Source organism: Mastigoproctus giganteus, chromosome 6, assembly GCF_048544385.1.
Source record: "Mastigoproctus giganteus isolate SK-2022 chromosome 6, ASM4854438v1, whole genome shotgun sequence".
Taxonomy (NCBI): domain Eukaryota; kingdom Metazoa; phylum Arthropoda; class Arachnida; order Uropygi; family Thelyphonidae; genus Mastigoproctus; species Mastigoproctus giganteus.
Genome location: NC_143580.1, coordinates 118,983,704 through 119,006,508, shown reverse-complemented (window position 1 = coordinate 119,006,508; position 22,805 = coordinate 118,983,704). Strand labels below are relative to the sequence as shown.

Sequence of the window (22,805 nt, the reverse complement as noted above, 5' to 3'; positions counted from 1 at the left end):
AATTTAAAATCGAGAAAGGAGTTCGACAAGGAGACACAATATCTCCGAAGCTGTTTACTGCTGCCCTTGAGGAAGCTTTCAGAAGATTAGACTGGTCGCAGAAAGGAGTCAATGTGAACGGAGAGTACCTAAACCATTTGCGATTTGCAGATGACATTGTGGTCATAAGCCATGATCCCAAAGAATTAGAGGAAAATCTTAATCAGTTATGCACAGCTAGTAAGGATTTTGGACTAAAGATGAATATGGCTAAAACAAAAGTAATGATGAACAAGTATGCCACAGAAAGGGAAATAATGATTGAAGGAGCAGTAATTGAAAAGGTGGAGTCATATACTTATCTGGGACAAGTTATTAGCTGTAATAATGATAAATGGCTGGAAGTCAAGAGAAGAATAAATTTTGGATGGATAGCATTCAGGAAATATAGTCATACTGAAGAGCAATATCCCAGTTTGTCTGAAACGTAAAATAATGGACCAATGTATACTCCCCACCATGACTTATGGAAGTGAAACTTGGGCACTCACCAAAAGAATGGAAGAGAAGCTGAGAACCACACAGCGAAGAATGGAACGAATCATATTGGGAATAAGACTGTTAGATAAGAAGAGAAACACATGGATTAGGCAACAAACTCAAGTAAAGGACATTCTTATCAAAACTAAAGAACTAAAATGGTCTTGGGCAGGACACATAGCTCGAAGACATGATGACAGATGGACTAAGAAAATAACAGAATGGTATCCAGGAGGAGCTAGAAGAAAACCTGGAAGACAAAGGCGGAGATGGATAGATGAAATTCATGAGTTTGTGGGTAGTAAATGGATGTCCAGTGCTCAAAACAGAAGCAACTGGAAAGTTGCTGGAGAGGCCTTCATCCTGCAGTGGATTGAAAATGGCTGATGATGATGATGATGAATTGCATTTAACTGTAACCTAATTGGCAATTTTCTAACTTCATTTTCACCAAATGCCAACAATTCATGCTTAGAAGGTTTAATACCTTCGTTGTCCTCGTTTTCCTTCTCTCGTCATTGGTATTGTCACTAGTTCTTAAATTTGAATTTTTTTTTTTTGAAAATGTCAGTGTCATTCGGATATTCAGGTACTGTGACCATGTAAACAGAGATAGGGAAAATTTACGGAAAAATGTGGATAACGCACTTCCGCAAAACAACAGATGATTATTTCGGGGTAAAAGAAATTACTCCCTCCTAATTCTCTAACGGGACACTTACAGTTGATTCACGAAGGTGTCCAAAACTACGGTCCACGAGGAAAGTGAACTAAAACAGCATTTTAAATTTTGTTAATTATGAAAAAAATTATCATTAAAAATGTAATTGCGTATTGTACTTAATAAAATTTTCGAATATTTTCAATTTTACTTTTACATGCAACAAGATAGGGAAAAAGTAACACACTAAAGAAATCTAACTTTGAATTTTTTTGAATATGGCACCTGTACGGGAAAAGGTTGGACACCACTGCAGTAGAAGGTGGGCCAGAGCCCATTGGGAATACAACTTGATCTGCTCACTGTTGACCAGCGCAACTTCTCCATACGCAGGACAGGTGGTCGGATAGGTTTTACCAAGTAGCACTAAATTATAGAATGGTAATCCCTTTAGCTCTCTTAATTCGCTCAACAACACTAATTGCCTAAATTGCCTGAAGGCCAGAAATGCGAACAGTGCATACCGAGTTAATTCTCTCCTAATCCGTTCGCTATATAAAAATTTTATAGCTCAACGGAAACTATTTTAAACGTAATTTCCAAGGGGAATTCAAAATAATTAAACAGAGGTCCGATTGAGCAATTTAGAATTATAAAAATGTTTATACAGTTTTATATAGAAAATATCTTAACAATAGACAATGAAAAATGTAAATTTAGTTAAATAATTTTTAGCTTATTTGAATAGTAGAAACATGTAAAAAAAATTTACGGAATATTATTTCGAAGTGCACTGCATCCAAATGTCACACGTCACTGTTAATAAAGGTACTGGTACACCGTACCGTTGCGTACCATCACAAAAAAAGCACTGAAAAGAACTATTACACATAAGACATATATTGAGTCAAATGGGCTTTCAATAAAACCACAAGCTAGATATTCATCCAAAAACTGTTGACACTTTTTCTTTTCAGCACTCGACATGATTGATTTGGGTTGAATAACTTCAAAAAATTAAATAATAAACTAATTTTATTTAACTCTCATAGCCCATGTCACTTACAAAAGCACTGTGGATCAATAATAAACTTCCACAAGGAAACAATAAATCAATACTAATTGTTGCTTAGAAATTAGAAACAATAGACTGAAACATTTCCTCATCCCATCCATGCCTCATATATTGACAAATGAACACAAAAGAATAAATAAATAAACCATGCTCACTATGCCACACCCACTTTCTAAATCACACTATCTTAAATCACACCCACTATCTTTCTTTTATCAAAATTTCTCACTCACTCGTAATATAATATACCTATATGTTAAAAATCAGTTGTCTCAGGGTAAAAGAAAACCCAATGAAAGAAATTAAATATTAAGGAATAAGATGTTGTCTGGTAGGGTTGAACTTTGGATGGCCACAAACTATTGTAATACCCATGATTTTTTTGTTCCCCAAAAACCAATTTTCACCCCTGTTGAGAAGCCCTGTCTTAGATGGATAGCAGGATGGCTTTGGGGCAGGAGGCAGAGGGTTGTGATAAATGGTTATTCCTCAGATTCGGTTGATGCAAGAAGTGAGGTTCCCCAAGGATCAGTATTAGGACCACTGTTGTTTTTGATTTTCATATATGACATGGATGAAAGGATAGAGGTAGAGGGCGTGATGTCTAAATTTTCAGATGATGCAATGATTGGTAGAGTAGAATAATCCCCACCAGGCAGAGCTTCTTCAGAGTGACCTAGATAGACTTCAAGGATGGTCAGAAAAGTGGAAGGTCTTACACCTGGGGAACAGCAATCCCAAAATAACTTATAACTTGGTGGAGTTGAATTAAAGTCAGTAGTGGAAGAAAGGTATTTGGGAGTTAAAATACAGTCAGACATGAAATTATCCGAACATTGCAGACAGGTTGCAAGGAAGGCCCATGGTGTCCTACTCATGATTTATCAAACATTTGCTAGTAGAGATAAGGACGTCATAATCCCATAATGGCAAAGTTGTGGCAAGCCAGAAATCACATGAACAAAATGAAAATCAGTGTAATTGCTGGAAAGGTTGTAAAGTTATAGAGGACATTGACTGACTCGAAGGCAAGCAAACAAGCTATTCTTCTAAAGGGAGTCAAAGGCTCCCATGACAAATATGCCATAGCTATCTGTGAAGATAGCCATGGCATATTTGTAAAACTATTCAGAGGTTATTGGCTCTGAATAATAATTTTAAAAGAGCCCCATCAGTGCCACAACTAAAATGACAACCTGTACTGGTCAGGAGAAAAGAGATTATTCAGAGAAATGTTGTTTAAGCTGTAAAGGAAGAGGATGTTCTAAAGAGTTGCCAAAAATTGGAAAGTAAGGAAACAGGCTGATAAGCTCTTGCAGAAAAACAGAAGTATACCAGGTTTTTAACAAAGCTGTTTTTCTAATTATCAAGAAAGGAAGCCTCAATTATATAAGTTCAACAATACAAAATATTTAAATTTATGAAGTCTTCTGAGGAAAATGCCTTTGAGGTGATCCGAACCAGGAAAGTTATTGTTTATTTTGGAAACTGCAATGTCAATATCAATTTGGGTCAAAATAGGAGTGTTACAAGAGCTGGAACAGGCATCAATCAGTGACCAGATTTCTTGTCAGGCAGGCAAATCATACCTAGGGTCATTCAAATGAAGAAGAGCATCAAGCATTGCATTAAGAGTACTAAGTGGTGGTCTCAGAGTTGTTGGTGAAAGGGAGTTATAGATCTCGACAGATGCATTTTGTTTCTGGAGTGCAATGGACAAAATACCAAGGATCAGAAAAAACAGTGTTATCAAGATATTCCTTTACTGTTATTAACAATTTTGACATAATATCACGTTAGCTTTTGGTATTCAGCTTAGTTGGCAGTGAGCCAACTATTATAGTGCTGCTGAAAATGATCTGCAGCCATGATCAACTGACCAAGCATTAAGTCCTAATTCCAACAGGGTCATCATTTTAGGTAACTTTATTTCTGTAATTTTCTACCTGGGAATGTGCCTATCTGCAAGGCAGGCACACACAATTTATGAATTTCTATATGTTTTGAGGCCAATTTTATAGTAAAGTGTTAATATAACAATTTCAATACAAAATTAGTAAAATAACAAAAATAATAAAGTTAGCCCAAATAGTAAGGAGAAGTAGTCACTCAGCCTCTGGATAGGGAAATAACATGTTGTGTTATTTAATACACACTTTCCATCCCTACCATTGAGGAGGTGGGCTACTACTACCTAGCTGCTTTTAAATAATCTTATCTATGTATTTACACAAAGTATGATAATATTGGTTAGGTGAGAATAGGATAGCAAGGTTGTGTTGGTACAAGATGTAGTTTCTCTCATGTAGCACTCTCTGGCTCACTGCAAGACCAGAGACCAGATGCAGCCATGTCCTATCAAAAGGAAGCAAGTAAGCATGCAGCCTGAACTGTAACCAAGGAGGTTGAAGCACGATACCAGTTCAAGGCAGGAAGGTAAACATCTCCATTCCTTTCTCAGAGTTTCCCACTGGGTTTGCTAAATGGCACTTAACTCACCTGAATCACCTCCATTCTTGAACTTGTCCGGGAACCATACATTCACCCTCCTACCAGGCATGACTAGAGACCAATAATTCCATGGGAATATTACTTTTTGTACAATACTCTAATCCAGAATTGACCACAAGCAGGTCCACTGTTTGCGATCCATTCTGGACCACTGCTTGTGGTCCAGAAGGCATTGCAGGTAACATCTGCAATGTCTCTATAGAGACAATATGGCAAGCCCTGGTTTTGCAGAGAAGAGCAAACCATTGACTTGCAAGGATGTTTTTACTAAGCTGTTCATTATTCTATGACACCAAGCTCCAAGGCATATGTCAAAATGGGCACAAACAGACATTCATACAACATATTCAAGGCATGACCATTGCTGCCCCATCTGATATGCACAACTCTCTAGATCTTAACATGCAAAGTTTTTACTTTGTCCTTAATATACTTAGCATGTTGAATAAAGCTCAATCTCTCTTCCAAGCACAGACAGAGGTACTTAACTGTCTTGAAACACATGTCTCTCAATGTACGGTCTAATTTTACTAAGCTTGCTCTTTAAAATCATGGTGAGTCAGCCTCTAAGATCCTTAGCTTGCTGACCACGAACAGAGCCTAGCCATAATGGCACTGGCTCTGTCCTCCAGCTTTTTGCAACTCTGACCAGAGACGGCAAACACTAAATCATCAGCACATACCACTGCCCAAATCCCTTCCACCTGACATTCCAGGAAACTATTCAGAACTGTTCTCCATATGGTCTGGCCAAGAATAGACCACTGGGCACAACCATGTAAGACTCCTCCATCTGAGAATTTACTTGGAAGAACCTTACATAAATTTCCAGGACAAAGGGTATCTCTAGCCTTGCAAAGGATACTCTCCCACCACAAAGGCATTGAATGCACCCTTAAATCAATGATACAGACTAGGATATCAATTTATATAAAACAAAATTCTGAATAATATGAGCTATACTAAAATTTTTCTTAAAACTGGCAGTAAGGCAATAGGTTGATATGAGCCAGGATAACCTGGCAGCTTCTCAAGAATCACTCTCAGGATGGCCAACTTCATATGGTGAAACCTCTTCACCACCTGAGTTTCAGGCCTTCCCATCATTCATCAAGTTCACTGCACAGCTAACTCTAACAAAGAGAAATAACCATCAGAATGATAATTCTGATTGCATGATATTATATCATCCCCATTCTTAATAACATTATCAGGAAGAAAGAAATGAGATAACAATATGAAAATGGACTGGCTCCAACCAATGGTCTCTCTCTCTCTCTCTCTCTCTCTCTCTCTCTGGCCCTTCTCTATTAAACAATGAGTAAGCATGCAGTTCAATTTAACTCTGTTGGTTATAATCTTATAAAGAAGACACCAAGGATAAGTGTTCCCCCTGTTGACTCAAAAATTTCTCCCCATAAAGTATGCTTAGAACTAATAATGAGTTGGGAGATTTCTGTTTAAAGTTCTGTATTGATCAGGATACGTCATCCAGATATTCAAATTGTGCTATCTCTGCACTTCTTCCTAATATGCTGCATTAATTTAAGCTTGATCATTAAGAATTCCACCATGGCACCTTGTTAAGACACACTTTGTCTTCATGGACTTTTCACCATATCTATAAGGTCTTGAACTTGAACAAAATAAACCTTTTCAAGAATAATTTTAACATCCCAATTGGTCATACCTTTAACATGGTTCTGAACCAAATGGTTAAATTGAAACCAACTAGCCATTTTTACATTATATCTGTTTTTGTTCTGTACTAACACAACTCACACTGCCTTCAAAAGTGATACATCTAAAGCCATTGGTGCACCAAGAGTCATGGTTCCAACAGGGTGTGAGATTTTGGTTAGATTTTTTTTTCCTAGAAGCAGAAACAGGCTAACAGAGCATTTTGTACATAAAGTGCATATTCAAAGCTGAAAATTTATTAATATGGTTTAACTGAGTAAGTGCAAATGTCTCCCATATTCACAAATGAGGGAATTCAAAATGGGAAGCATTCAAAGAACTTATCTTGGAAGCTACTAGGCTTTACATACCAACTAAGAAATATTGTTCAAGATTTAGGCCAAAATGGATGTCAGATGAACTAATGAGGCATATGGCAGAGAAGAAAAATGCATGGGATACTTACAAATTAACACATGACACAGAAGCCTATGATAGATACAAGTTGATATGCAACCAAGTTACAAAGGAGGTTAGGCAGGCGATATTACGAGAAATCCTTGCCAGGGATGTAAAGAAAAACAGCAAAGAGTTCTTTACTTATGTAAACTCTAGAAGGAAGGGGATGAATCAGATTGGTCCACTTGATATTGATGGGTCAACTGTTGATGATCCTGCTCAGGTAGCTAACAAACTAAATGAATATTTTGCATCGACATTCACACATGAGGAGTTATTCAGCCAGGGGAATGCCAGAGGTGTATTCAACTCTAGCAGTAAGCTACAGAATCTTGAAATAACTGGGAGTAAAGTGGAGGAGAAACTGTTGAAGATAAACACAAGAAAGGCACCCGGGGTGGATGGGATCTAACCAGTTATATTAAAGGAGGCAGCAAAGGAAGTAAGCAAACCCTTAGCCATAATTATGAGAGCTTCCTTGGACTCAGGGGAGGTACCCATAGACTGGAAATGTGCAAATGTGACCCCAATTCACAAAGGAGGATCAAAGGCTGACACAAGTAATTATATACCTGTGAGCTTAACTTCTGTTCCAGGAAAATTAATGGAGGCACTGGTTAAAGAAGCACTGCAGGATCATTTAGACAAGACTTCAGTTATAGCTCAGACACAGCATGGTTTTGTTAAGGGGAAGTCTTGCCTGACCAACTTGATTGGATACTATGATGCAGTCACAAAAGAACTGGATGCAGGGAATAACTTTGATATTATATACTTGGATCTTAGAAAGGCTTTTGATACTGTTGCACATGGAAGACTGCTACACAAATTGGAGCAGTGTGACATTGGAGGCAAATTGCTGCTATGGATAAAGGGGTGGTTGAGGGGGAGAAGATAGAGAGTGGTAATCAATGGACACTGCTCATCGTGGACTAATGTTATTAGTGGAGTTCCTCAGGGCTCAGTGTTGGGTCCATTATTGTTTTCTGTATTTAAAAATGATATTGATGATGGTATATCAAGCTTAATGTCCACGTTTGCAGATGATACAAAGGTTGCCAGGGTTGTCAAGGACACTACTGACACTATGCTGCTGCAACAGGATCTGGAAAGGCTGAGCAGATGGGCTGAGAGGTGGCAAATGAAGTTTAACATTGGCAAATGTAAAGTACTACACATGGGAAACAGCAACACCAGAGCAACGTATCAACTCTGTGGTACTACACTGACAATGGTAGAGAATGAAAGGGACTTGGGGGTGGTTGTGCAGGCAGATATGAAGTTCTCTGAGCAGTGCAGATGGGCTGCAAGAGTAGTTCATGGAGTATTGTCAATGATATACAGGAATTTTTCCAGCAGGGATAAGAAGGTGATTATTCCATTGTATAAGGCAATGGTCAGGCCACACCTAGAGTACTGTATACAGGTCTGGAGGCCTCATTTCAAGAAGGATGTAGAGCTGCTGGAACGAGTACAGAGAAGGGCAACAAGATTAGTGAATGGAACAAAGGGGTGCTCTTACGAAGAAAGGCGTAAGTTTTGCAAATTACAGTGTCTGGAGACTAGGCACCAGCGAGGTGATCTGATAGAGGTGTATAAAGCCTTGAATGGTTTAAGCATGCTCAATGCTGATGGGATTCTTTCTCTAGCTCAGAAAAATCACCTGAGAGGGCATAAATTCAAATTGAGGAAAGACAGATGTAGGACAGATGTGCGGAAATTTGCCTTTAGCCAGCGGGTGGTTGGTTGGTGGAACAGACTTCCATCCCTTGTGGTGGAGGTTGATAGCCTAAATAAGTTTAAGGCTCAGCTGGACAGGTATTTTGAACGAACAGAGGGGTGAAGTGGAAGTGGGTTTTTTTTTTTTTTTTTGGCTGATGCTGCATAAGCTTGCTTTCTTGCATCAAATGCCTCTACTAATGCTAATGCTAAAGGTCAAAGTAAGTAATTACAGACCTGTACGCTTGACTTCTGCTCTGGAGGAAATAATGCAGTCAGAGGTGGGAGAAGTAATGCAGGATCAGCTTGAAAGGAATGCAATCATATGGAAAACAGCAAGGATTTGGGGAAGCTGGAGAAGGAGTCATAGAAGCTGATTAGATGGACCTTGTCTGGTCCATCTAATCAGCTACTATGACAAGTTATAAAATTCAGTTAATTTTCAGAATTTCAAGTCTAATGTCAACAAATATCTTCCTTTGTCTTCTCAACCTCCAACCCAAGCACGCTAAGTACTATAGGTTCTAATACCTCTTGTGTTTGGGGTAAAAAAAAAAAAAAAAAAATGGTTGGAGCAATGAAAAAATTCTTTTAATTAATTTTCTTATTTTTAATTGCGTTAAATTGATTTTTAGTTGTGTTAAATTGATTTTTAATTATTTGTTACTCTAATGTAAGATTTTCAATTTTTTTCATTTTAATTTCTGGAAAGTATCATACAGAAGTGTTCTACGTAGTATATTGAGGTAAACTTCTCTTGTTATTTTACAAATTAAAAAAAAAAAAAAAGTAGTTTTAGCACAAATCACAATTAATATTTCTAGCTATATTCGATAATGATTATAAGGATATGCAACTCCTACCCCCCTTTCTTTTATGTGATTAGGGCATGAGGAAATCATTACATGCAGTGAGCTGGACAAAGAAATAATATTTGTCAGATTTTTATTGGTCTGATTTGAATGAAATCGGGATGTGTTTGAAAATCTTTCTAAAAGGCCCAAATATAAAATTTTATGAATAGCCATCCATTGGGAGTTGAGTTATTACATGCAGACAGACAAAGAAATATTAACTGTTGGATTTCAATTGGTCCTATTTGAGATGGGTTGACAAATTGTTTTAAAAGTCAAAATATAAAATTTCATTAAAATCCATTCACCATAACTCAAGTTATTACATGCAGACAGACATGGTAAAGACAACAGATGCATTATGTATATGCTAGCATGTCTAAAAATGTAATAAGACAGTGTTTGTGCATAGTCTATGGGGAGATCTATGCATGCAGGTTTTTTATTATTTAAATTTAAGATGATGAAATACTTACTCAGCTTCCAGCGGCCCATGTAATAAACTTGAGCACTAAGAGCAAGACAAGACATGATGTGGATTATCACAAAACTAATCCAGAATAGTATGCTACCATTTAACTATGGAAAAAAAAAAAAAAATATTATATGAAGCCCTTCCATAAATAGCTCCTTAACTCTTCATGAGTATTAGAATTTTTATCTAATATAGAAATTAGAAAATATCTTGTATACATGAAGGAGTTTAATTATGCATGGGTAACACACACACATATATCATTTCTACTACTGAGGTAGTTTTAATGGATAATTTTAATTATATCTCATATTGTGAATACCTTTGCAATGAGTTGCCGTGGTATTCCACTACCTTCAATAAGTAATGCTCCACATTTGCCGTGAATTAGTATTACTAATTCACAGCAAATGTGGAGTGTTGATATTCACAAAAATATTGTTTCAGTAGCAAATGTTAAAAATATTGGAGTATTTTCAAATACAGGTCATTCTGGTAAAATGCACAAAAAAGAAAAAAGGGGGAAAAAAAAAATGTAAAAATGCATACTACAGCATTCACATTTTCATACAACAGTCTGGATAGGTTCCATAAAAGCCATAAATCGTCAAACTTAATTTTATCAATAGATATTGTACTGTGACTGAAAATAAAGTTTTATGAAGTTTTAAAACTCAATAAATAACGTAATATAAAATAAAGTTCATATTAGGTTGTTAAATAAAAATTTATTGAAATAAAACATAAAAGCAATACTGTTTTGTTTTAGATGGCTAATTTTTCAATCAGAAGAAAAGGAAAGAATCTTGTATTGGGCTGAATTTTTTAAAGATTGAATGTAAGGTCAGTTAGCTTGCTTTTTCTTTCTCTTCTAAAATAAATCAAATCAATCACAAGATTTAATTTTCTTTTGAATGTGCAATTTATTTTGATATTTGAAACTGCAGACCATTTTTTGTACTCACAAATAAAGAGTTAAAACAGTAAGAATATGTAAAACAAATTAACACACACACAGAGAGAGAGAGAGAGAGAGAGAGAGAGAGAGAGAGCCATAAACTGAAGTGAGAAAGAGTGTAATGTGACACACTCTTTCTGTGGGTTTTGAGCTAACTTCAAATTTCTGCATTGTAATAGTGGTCAAGGTGTCCAATAAATATGTGTTACTTGAAACACATCACTTTATAACAGAATGAGCTGTGTCAGTAAAACTCTTTATACTTTTGTTATATTTTGTTTTACTTTTTTAATTTTTGTAATTACTTTTGCCATACTTGCTGTAAATATAAAAAAAATACTCTATACTTGGGTAATATGCATATATAAAAACAGGGCATAAAATTGATAATGGAATAATGTTAAATTAATGAAATTAATTATTCAATAATAATTATGTATGCCGTATGCACAAATGTTTGAAATGTAAACATTCTGAGGTCTTAAGCTTTCTTGCATAAACAATGAATTTTTTGACTAAGAAGTAAAAGAAATATCTTCAGTTTTACTGATATTAATGGAATATGAATGTAATTGTTATACTTTAAGTAATCAAACATCAAATTCAAGGATGGAAGAATATACACTACTTCACAGTAAAAAATATTTTTCTGTAAATACAGAATAGTAGCTGAGCAAAATACTATATTCTTTGTTTCATTCTATTATTATATCCATAAACAAATGTAAACAAATTCTTTTAATAAATTCTCTTGCTCATAGCAAAATCCCAAGAGACAGTGCAAAGTGTGTGCAGGACTCTTGAGATAGAAAACTAACGATAGCACTTAACCCATATAGGTAGAAGTAACCCAAGAAAAAAAGTATCAACTGTGTGGTACTACACTTAAGGCGGTAGAAAATGAGAAAAAGACCTGGGAGTAATTGTGCAGTCAGATATGAAGTTTTCTGAGCAATGCAGACAGGCTGCCACGGCAGGTCATGGGGTTTTGTCAATGATATATAGGAATTTTGCTAGCAGGGAAAAGGAGGTGATTGTCCCTCTGTATAAGGCAATGGTCAGGCCACGCCTTGAGTACTGCGTACAGGTCTGGAGGCCTAATTTTAGGAAGGATGTCAATTTGCTTGAGCGCATACAGAGAAGGGCAACAAGATTGGTGAGGGGAATGAAGGGATCCTCTTACCAAGAGAGGCTTAAGTTCTGCAAATTGCAGTGGCTGGAGACTAGGCACCTGTGCGGTGATCTGATTGAGGTGTATAATGGGTTGAGCACACTGAATTCTGATGGGATCCTTCCACTTGTTCAGATTACGAACCTAAGGGGGCATAAATTAAAATTAAGAAAAGACAGATGTAGAATAGATGTGTAGAAATTTGCCTTTAGCCAGCGGGTGGTTAATTGCTGGAACAAACTTCCATCTGTCGTTGTGGAAGTTGATAAGTTGAATAAATTTAAGGAGGAACTGGACAGGCAATTTGGAGGGAATGGTGTGATTTTTTTTTTTTTTGGCTGATGCTGCATAAGCTCATACGCTTGCTTTCTTGTATCACATGCAACTACTACTACTACCCTCAGTTACTGTACATTAGATGAAATGTACATTCCATACTAGTACCATTTGTCCAATATACACACACATATATCCGCAGTATGTACAGAATCATGTCTTTGGCACACTATGACATCCTTGTAAATGATTACTGTAATTATAAATTTGTTCTCAGTTGAGTTTTTATGAAAAATTAAACCCACCTTCAGTTTATCATAGTGAGAATACACATACTTTCAAAAAAATGTTTCATAGTCTTCACTCCTAGTGATTTGGAAACTGAATAAGAAAGCATGGGTTAAAGCACATGGGTTAAAGCACTGCAATATTTTGTATCAGAGATGGGTTGATAAATTGATGTCACAAAAAGAGCATTGCATTTAAGGCATTGTAATCCTTGACAATGCTCCTGGTCATCCTTCTTGTATTGTGGATTCTCGCTCTAAAACAAGTGTTCCCCCCAAAAAAGAACATCCCTACTACAGCCCATGATCAATAAATCATTTTCACCTTTAGGCACTATAACTTGTGAAGCACCATGACTCAGACTACTGTTGCTACCAATCAGAGGGAAGCAACAACTCTCATGCAGTTTTTGGAAGGGGTATAACATCCTTATAGCAGTAAGAAATACTGCTGCAAGCTGAAAGATATCAAGCAATTTCCTGTGACAGGTTGTAGAAAGCTTTTCCCCATATTTGTACATGACTATAAAGATCTTCAAGAAATGCAAGAAATGTCACAGGAGAAATTTTAGACATGGCAAAAATGGCAAGTAGTTGAAATCAAATAAAAGATGTACTGCATTTGATTCATGATCACGGGGATCAGTTCTGCTCCAAATGAGGACTAAAAAGTACTCAAGGTTAAAAATTAGGTTTATATTAAACTCACAGACAAACAGAAATAAAGACAAATAGTTAAAACAGAGATAAAGAGTTATCTACATATAAATAGGAAATGACATTGCATGGTGATTTTCCATGAAATTTTTCTTTCTAAATAATAACTTTTACTTTATTTTTACCTTTATTTGTATAAAACATAAATTATATATAATTGAATGTTTGTAGAAATGCATAAATTAATTAATAATTAATTTATTCATTTCTATACTTTAACAATTTGTTTTTCTGTCCTTTAGTACAGCCAAATATGGTCTGAGGATGGGTTCTGGCAAGGTTTCTAAAATTTTATAACTAATTGTATAGTACATTTAGTTAAGGCTACATAAATTAACTTAAAAAAAAAGGAGTGGTTATTTAGTGAGAATTTAAGAGTTATCCACATTTCTGTCTAAATTGCTAATATCTTTTCAAATTATATTAGCATTGTGGATTCTCATCTGAAAAGGTGTGGATATCACCTGAAAAGGTGAATCCACTAAATTTAAAAATATAATAGGGATTTTATAATATTATTATTAGCCATATGTTGCAAGGAAGCCTGAGGCTTTTTCTGCACCAGCCAAACAAACAAACAAACAAAAAAAAAAAAAAATCCCCTGCGGGTAATAAGTGACATAAGTTATGTTTCTAAGTGGAAGTTTTCTTCCAATCTACTGCTTGCTTAGATTTGATATGTTTGTTCAATGCTCAACACAAAGTTGATAATAGGGATACCTGCTATCTGATGATGGAACAAATAGTTCTAAAACTGCTCATAGCAATGCCTTGAGTTTATAATGGATAATCGATTCACCTAATGAGTAATGTTATCTCATTAGAAATTATATTAATTACTTTAAGTTTACGATGTACACAAATGTGGATCCTAAAATGGGTCATTGTCAGTGGAGAAACAACAGCATCCTCAGACATTCAACTGAAAAACAAAGCGTGATGTGATATTTTTAGAAACTATTTAAAAAATTACATATTCAATTAAAAAAAGAAACTTATAACAATGCCAAGGTTCTGATACTTACCACTCCTAATACACCAATAAAAATAATAATGGCAAAAGTAAGGCATGCAGCATGGGCACTAGCATTGATATCAGGATGCCTAGCTTGGTATATTTTCAACATACACAAACTTGCGATGATATACATGAATGCTGTATCTGTTAGGAAATGTAAATTTTTTAACGTTAGATATTAAAAAAATGAAATCACAATGATAACTTTACACATAATACAAAGAATCCCCTCAGCATTCAGCGTGCTCAATGCTGATGGAATTCTTCCTCTTGCTCAGACTATGTACATGGTACAAACTCAGACTATGTACCAGGGTATAAATTCAAACGGAGGAAGAAAAGTTGCAGAATAGATGTACAGATGTTTGCCTTTAGCCAATGGGTGGTTGATAGCTTAAATAAATTCAAGGAAGAACTACACAAACTATTGGATGGAATGGATAGGTAAAATAAGAAGTGTGTGCGTGCGTTTTTTTTTTTTTTTTTTTTTTTGCTGATGCTGTATAAGCTTGCTTTCTTGCATCATTTGCCACTACTAATGCTTATGCTAAAAGGAACAATGGTAGAAGAATTTCATAATTTTAACATAAGCCTAATTCCCATTAATATAAAACTTTAACACGTGCAGACAAAGTAAATTATGCGACTTGCACATATTTCCTTCCTCAAATTTAACTGTTAAATTAGTAATTCATACTGGATTCTTAATAAATGAAGTTTCTTTAATCCAACATATTATATGACTATATTCAATAATAAAAATTAATTTATACATACTCATCTATGTAAAATTAATATACAGTAGACTCTCGATTTTCCGGGATAGATAAAAAGAAAATCCCGGATAATCGATTTCCTGGTTAATCCAAAATTGCGTAAGTGCCCGACATACGTTCCAGGATTTCTTACGTAACTCGGAAATGACTAATAAAATATTGCTATCATACTGCGATATGCCAAAATTACAAAAACCACATAATATCCTTGGAAGAAGGAAGAAAAATAGTTATATATTTTTAATTAGTTCAATTAAAAACTTTATCTGGGCACAGCGGTGAAGTAGCCGGAGTGGCACATAAGAAAGGAAAACAAAAGGAAGAAAAAACACGTTATTGTACTGTAAAAACTGATATGTATTTCGAAGCTTTGGTTATTATTTGGGAACAATATTCCATGGTAGGGCAGATTTGTGATCTGTACAGAGTGAACAGCTGTTTGGAAGAAAAGTAAAGTCGATAACACAGTTTTTTTTAGATGCAGAGGAAGCAATATTTGTAATGTGCTTGTGCCAAGAGAGATTAGAAGTCAGGGTAATCCCCAAAAGAGATATATCATTTTGCCTAGAAATCGGAGTGTCACCAAAGATAAGCATAGGAGTAGAAGAATCCTTTTTGTGAGATATAAGACAAGACTGAGTTTTAGAAGGATTGAAATCAACTCAGTTGTTTTTGTCCCACTGGAGAATTACCTGAAGATCGGCATTTAAGGAATTGGTAGTGGATATTCGAGAAGTTGAAGCTGATTCAGTAGGGCAAGGTTTCTCAAAATGGAATGCAATGTGCTACCATCAGCAAAACTATGGATAGGATTTCCAGTCAATGGAAGATCATTAATATAAAAGAGGAAAGGGTGGGGGAAAGAACTGAACCTTGGGGGACACCAGCATTAGTGTAGAAATTAGAAGACAGAGAACCATCTACTCTCACCCTCAGTGAACAATCAGAGAGAAAACTGGATAACCAATTACAAAAAACAGTTGGCAAACCACAAAATGGAAGCTTGTTTAGAAGACCTTTAGGCCAAACACGATCAAAAGCCTTTGTGATGTCAAGAGCAACTGCTTGTGTTTCACCAAACTTTTCCATTGAATTTGTCCATAAACGAGTAACATAAGCCAGAATATCACCAGTGGATCAAAACTGATGGAATCCATACTGGCAATCGTTGATCAGACGGAAGGTTTCTAGGTAGTTTAATTTGGTGGTTAATTGATTTCTCCATTATTTTAGAAAGAGTAGAAGTAATTGCAAAAGAACATAATTAGATGGGAGGAATTTGTCACCCTTTTTAAGAACTGTCTTGATATGAGCAAATTTCCAAGCAGAAGGAAAAACACCTTTGGAAAAGTGAAAAAAGGCAGCAAAGAACAGGAATAAGTTCAAGGGCACATGTTTTGAGAACAAGTGTAGAAATTCCATCAGGATCTGGAGCTTTCTTTGCATCAAGATTCTTCAAAATCCTTCTGACATCCTTTTGGCGGAAGACCACAGGAGGCATTGAATAGAGTGTGTGGGGAATGGCTGGAGGTGGTTTACCAAGATCATTAATACATGAGTTGGAAGAAAAATGGGATGCTACAAGTCAGCTTTATCCTTGGCTGAAGTGACAACAGAACCATTTGGTTTTGACAGATGTGGGGGCAGAGATGGGCAAAAGTTGTGGCCAATAGCTTTGGCAAGAGACCAGAATGTTCAGCTATCATTAGGGCAAGAAGCAAATTTTCTACTCTTAGTTCTGTCCAAAATCTAGTCTGGACTAATTAATAAATGCTTTACAATTGTTGCGAACTTTGGTGCAGGCAGAAAATGAAACTGAATAATTGAAAAACAGCCAATTACGATATTCAACGTTCTTCTCTTGAACAGCCTTAGCACATTTATTGGAAAACCAAGGTTTAGATAAAGAACGAGATTTTAAAATGGAGTGTGAAACAAAGGATTCCATTTCTACAAGAATAATTTCACTGACATGATCTGAGCAAACACTGACATCAGATGTTTTGAAACAGTAATCCGACCAAGGAAAAGAAGAAAAGACGTCTCACAGGTCATCCCATTTTGCATTTTTGTAATGCCAAACAATACGAGGTTGGGAATAGCCACGAGATAAAGGCTCAACTGGAGAGGAGACAATCATCAAGTTGTAATCTGAAGTGCCTAAAGGACCACTCACTTCGACTGTGTACTTAGAAGGGTTTTTTGTGAGAAAAAGATCAAGAGTGTTTGCTGTATGGTTAGGATTGTCTGGTATTCTTGTAGGGAAATGAACATCCTGTGCAAGGGCATTAGTAATCGCAAAAGCCTCAGCATCTTGACCAACTGGAGAAAGTCAAATTACAAAGAGAGGAGGTCAAAGAGCTCCAAGTGATTAGTGTAGTTGGGAGAATGGTAGAAACAACTAAGGAATTTGACAAAAAGAGGAGATCCCAAATTACCAAGTCTCTGACAGTCAATATCGGAACGGACATATGCATAAGTACCACCTTTGAGGGGAAAGAAATCACACAGCATATAATTGGGGCAACTGAGAGGAGCAGTAGTTGAATCAACCGATAAATGAGATTCTGTCAGAAAAAGTACATGGGATTTGGCAGACTGCAAGTGGAAATGGACATTGTTGAGATTAGAACTGAGACCACGTATATTTAGCATTAGCTGAGGCATATAATGCAAGAAAGCAACCTTATGCAACCTCAGCCAAAAAAAAAAAAAAAACAATACTCCCATTTCACCCCTCTGTTCATTCGAAATAACTTTCCAGCTGCGACTTAAATTTCTTTAGGCTATCAACTTCCACAACAAGGGATGGAAGTCGGTTCCACCAAACAACTACCCGCTGGCTAAAGGCAAATTTCTGCACATCTATCCTACATCTGTCTTTCCTCAATTTAAATATGCCCTCTCAGGTGATTATTCTGAGCAAGAGGAAGATTCCCCATCAGCATTGAGCATGCTCAAACCATTCAAGGCTTTATACATCTCTAGCAGATCACCTCGCCAGTGCCTAGTCTCCAGACACTGTAATTTGCAAAACTTTAGCCTTTCTTCGTAAGAGCAATCCGTTGTTCCATTCACGAATCTTGTTGCCCTTCTCTGTACTCGTTCCAGCAGCTCTACATCCTTCTTGAAATGAGGCCTCCACACATTTATACAGTACTCAAGGTGTGACCTGACCATTGCCTTATACAAGGGAATAATCACTTCCTTATCCCTGCTAGAAAAATTCCTGTATATCATTGAAAAGACACCATGAGCTACTCTTGCAGCCTGTCTGCACTGCTCAGAAAACTTCATATCTGCCTGCACAAATACCCCCAGGTCCTTTCCATTCTCAACCATTGACAGTGTAGTACCACAAAGTTGATACGTTGCTCTGGGGTTACTGTTTCCCATATGTAGTACTTTTCGTTTGTCAATCTTAAACTTGATTTGCCACCTCTCAGCCCATCTGCTGAACCTTTCCAGATCCTGGTGCAGCAGCATACTGTCAGTAGTATCCTTAACAACCCTGCCAACCTTTATATTGTCTGCAAACTTGGACATTAAGCTTGATATACCATCTTCAATATCATTTATAAATACAGAAAACAACAATGGCCCCAACACTGAACCCTGAGGGATTCCACTAATAAAATTAATCCTCAATGAGCAGTGTTCATTGATTACCACTCTCCGTCTTCTCCCTTCAACCATCACTTTATCCATAGCAGCAATTCTTCTCTAATGTCACACCACACTGCTCCACTTTGAGCAGCAGCCTTCCATGTGCAACAGTATCAAAAGCCTTTCTAAGATCCAAATATATAATATATGAAAGTTATTCCCTGTATCCAGTTCTTTTGTGACTGCATCATAGTATCGAATCAAATTGGTCAGGCAAGACTTTCCCTTAACAAAACCATGCTGTGTCCTAGCTATAACTGAAGTCTTGTCTAGCTGATCCTGTAGTGCTTCTTTAACCAGTGCCTCCATTAATTTTTCTGGAACAGAAGTTAAACTCACAGGTCTATAATTACTTGTGCCAGCCTTTGATCCTCCTTTGTGAATTGGGGTCATACTTGCACATCTCCAGTCCACGAGTACCTCCCCTGAGTCCAAAGAAGCTCTCACAATTATGGCTAAGGGTTTGCTTACTTACTTTGCTGCCTCCTTTAATATAGCTGAATAGATCCCATCCACTCCGGGTGCTTTTTTTATGTTTATCCTCAACAATTTCTCCTCCACTTTCTTCTCAGTTATTACAAAATCATCTACCTCACTACTAGAGTTTACTTCATCTCTGGCATTTCCCTTCCTGAATAACTCCTCATGTGTGAATGTAGAGGCAAAACACTCGTTTAGTTTGTTAGCCACCTGAGCAGGATCATCAACAGCTGAACCATCAATATCCAGTGCACTAATCTGATTCATCCCTTTTCTTCTAGCATTTATATAGGTAAAGAACTCTTCTCTGTTTTTGTTTGCATTCTTTGCCAAAGATTTCTCATAATCTGCCTTTGCCTGCCTAATCTCCTTTGTGACTTAGTTACAGACCAGCTTATATCTATCATAGGCTTCCATGTCACCCATTAATTTATATGTATCCTATGCATTTTTCTTCTCTGCCATATGTCTCATTAGTTCATCTGACATCCGCTTAGGCCTAAAGTGGAATATTTAAGTGAACTAAAGTGAACAATATTTCTTAGTTGGAATTCAAGACAAATTCTTTGAATGCTTCCCATTTTGAATTTGCTGTTGGTAACATCATCAGTTGGTCCCACTGTATAGAATTTAAATACTGTCTCAGATCATCATAATCGCCTTTACGAAAGCAAAAACCCATCCCTTTACCCCTGATGGCAGTTACCTCTTTGAGTAAATCTCACTTCAGCACACTGTGATCACTGCCACATAGTGGTTCCTCTATCTGCAGATTCTTAATGCATGAAGAATCACTACTGATAATAAAATCAAGAGTATTACTCCCTCTAGTTGCCTCCCAAACATGCTGATGTAGAAAACAATCATCCAATAAATCCACAAAAGCCTTGCTAGTGTGTCAGTGAGTATTTCTGAAATGAACTAGGAAGTGTTTGGGAGGTTTAGATCTTTTTGCAGATAAGCTTACTCTATTAGTTTGACAATTCATGGTGTATTCAATAGTAAGAAAAAATGGGGGGGGGAGGTACGTGCTGTATGAAGTAATGAAATTTTTGGATATGGCATACACATGGTAAGAATATACCCAGGTCCTTGACATGGTGTATTCAATAGTAAGAAAAAGTGTGTGTGGGAGGGGACATGCTGTATGAAGTAATGAAATTTTTGGATATGGCGTACACATGGTAAGAATATATACTCAGATCCTTGACTTAGTACCATGCTTAGGTTGGAGGTTGAGAAATTGAAAGAAGATATTTGTTGAAATTAGACTTCAAATTCTGCAGACTGTAATTTTCAGGAAGTACGTATGAAGGAAGATTGTTCAATAGTAAGAAAAAGTGTGTGGGGGGAGGCTTGCTGTATGAACTAATGAAATTTTTGGATATGGCGTACACATGGTAAGAATATACCCAGGTCCTTGACATAACGTGGCCTCAACAATGCCCTCCGTATACACACTACTCGGATTCCCTCCAATCACTATCCAACAGAATACAGGTAGCAAGATTATACAGTAGCTGATCTGGAAGCCTCCTCAAGAGTTACCAACAGGTTCGGTCCGGTGTACTAACTAGTGGCCGGTCTGCGAACACCATTTTAGAGCCGCACCCTCGAAATGTAAGGAAGATTGGATCTCCCATGATGTTCATCATAACCTCAAAAGTCATCAGTCATACTGCATGATCGAAGATGTGGGACAGGATTCAACAGAACTTAGCTGTGGAGACTAAACATGGGTTCCACCACTTCAAGCCTCCAATAAGCAAAGTGGTGGTACTGCACCGGTTGATGAGAGTCATCTACCACCTAGTATTGCCTGGTAACACAGAGGTGTGGCATTCCTCCATGTGGTGTGGGTGCCACACCTCGACCCCTGCCTACATTGGTTCACACCTGGGTGGTCACCCACAGTGTGTTTGTGCATGGAGGTTATACCCAGGGTTACTAAGAGTCCCACCATCGTGAAGGTGCAAGCACAGGATTTGGCTGTCACAGACTGTCTGGACTTCACCAAAATTGGGTCCACTCAACTTGAATGTCATCGAAAAAGCAGTTTCATCAGCGTTTTAGACTTTCAGGTAGCAAGTACAGCTTGTCTGGCATATCTGAGGCAATGTCTGTGACAAACTCAAGGACTTCAAGGCTACCTGTCTGCTTGACATAGCAGTACCCAACACTGGCAACCTGCAGAAAATCCATTGAGAAAAAAATCAGGAATTACATAAACCTAAGACAGGAGATCCAAGAGATGTGGCATATGCAACAAGTAAAGACCATCTCGATCATCGTGACAACCACTGGTATGGTGCCAAAGACCCTTCATAACAGCCTAGCAGCAATAGGTGTCCCAGTGAACACCTCAAGGAACTCCAGAAAGTTGCAATCCTGAACACCTGAATTTAGTCAGAGTTTCTCGACCAACAGTGACACCAGACATAACAACAACCACCCTTTGTACTTGGTAGCAACACCCATCATGAGGTGGAACCTCCAATCAGGGAGAAATAATATAAGAGCAATAATAATAATAATAATAAAGTTGCTGACTGCAAAAGGACTTAGTGAAGCTTTTGAACGCTCAAAAAAATGTGTTGATTATTTCTGGGAACAACTCTGATATGGATGAAGTTCAAAGGTAATAAGAAGTCTAAAGAAAGAAATCAATTCCTACATGATATTGTACAATGAGAGAAAGAGGGCAAAGTACAATCCAAAATCGACACATTTTTCAGTCCAAAGATACGAAAACTTGACAGCCCAGGGTCATCAGATTAATAAATTCGTGATGTTTACTGATATTTTAAGTTTAATTTTGATGTATAATTTAGTTATTTATAACGTAATTATATATACATGTAATGTTGTTTTTTGGTTTTTAGGAGCATTAGCAACTAAGGCCATATTGCACTGGGATATGCGGTGGTCATTCCCCGACCTTTCCGCATCTTCCGTATTTGGTGGTGATGGGCTCGAACCCCTGTCTAATCAAGAAGCATGTGACAGGCACTACTGCTCCTTCCCACTTGGCTATGGAGGCGCCTACATACATGTAATGTAGAATATTTTATATGTAAACACATTTTTGAATATTAAATAATTTGATTGACATTTGCACATCCTTTCTCTACCATTTAGTATTGATTAGGAAATATTCCATGACATAGACTGAAACTGATTCACTTAGCACTGTTTTAATGGAACGAATTATCAGCATTAAGTGGGGATCACCTGTACAAAAAACAACAATGGACCTAGCATCAAACTTTGTGGGATTCCACTAATAACATTAGTCCACAAATAGCATTATTCATTGAGGACTACTCTCTGTCTTCTCTCTCAACCATCCCTTTATCCAATGCAATAATTTTCTCTTAATACCACACTGCTCCAATTTCTACAGCAGTCTTTTATGTGCAACAGCATCAAAAGTTTTCCAGAAATCCAAGTACAGTGGATTCCGGTTATTTGGGCCACCGGTTAATCGGGGCAGCCGTTTATTT

At 37.0% G+C, this 22,805-nt stretch overlaps 1 protein-coding gene across 1 annotated transcript in view; it reads right to left on the bottom strand.

The window, feature by feature from the left end:
* The window catches only part of LOC150084535 (SID1 transmembrane family member 1-like), a 222,965-nt gene that overhangs the window by 153,973 nt on the left and 46,187 nt on the right, over positions 1 to 22,805 (bottom strand). Inside the window, exons 4-5 of the mRNA XM_090376278.1 lie at positions 14,388 to 14,524; positions 9,955 to 10,057 (exon numbers count right to left, since the gene is read on the bottom strand). Of these exons, the coding sequence (XP_090232404.1) occupies positions 9,955 to 10,057; positions 14,388 to 14,524 (240 nt within the window). The remainder of the gene's footprint in view (positions 1 to 9,954; positions 10,058 to 14,387; positions 14,525 to 22,805) is intronic.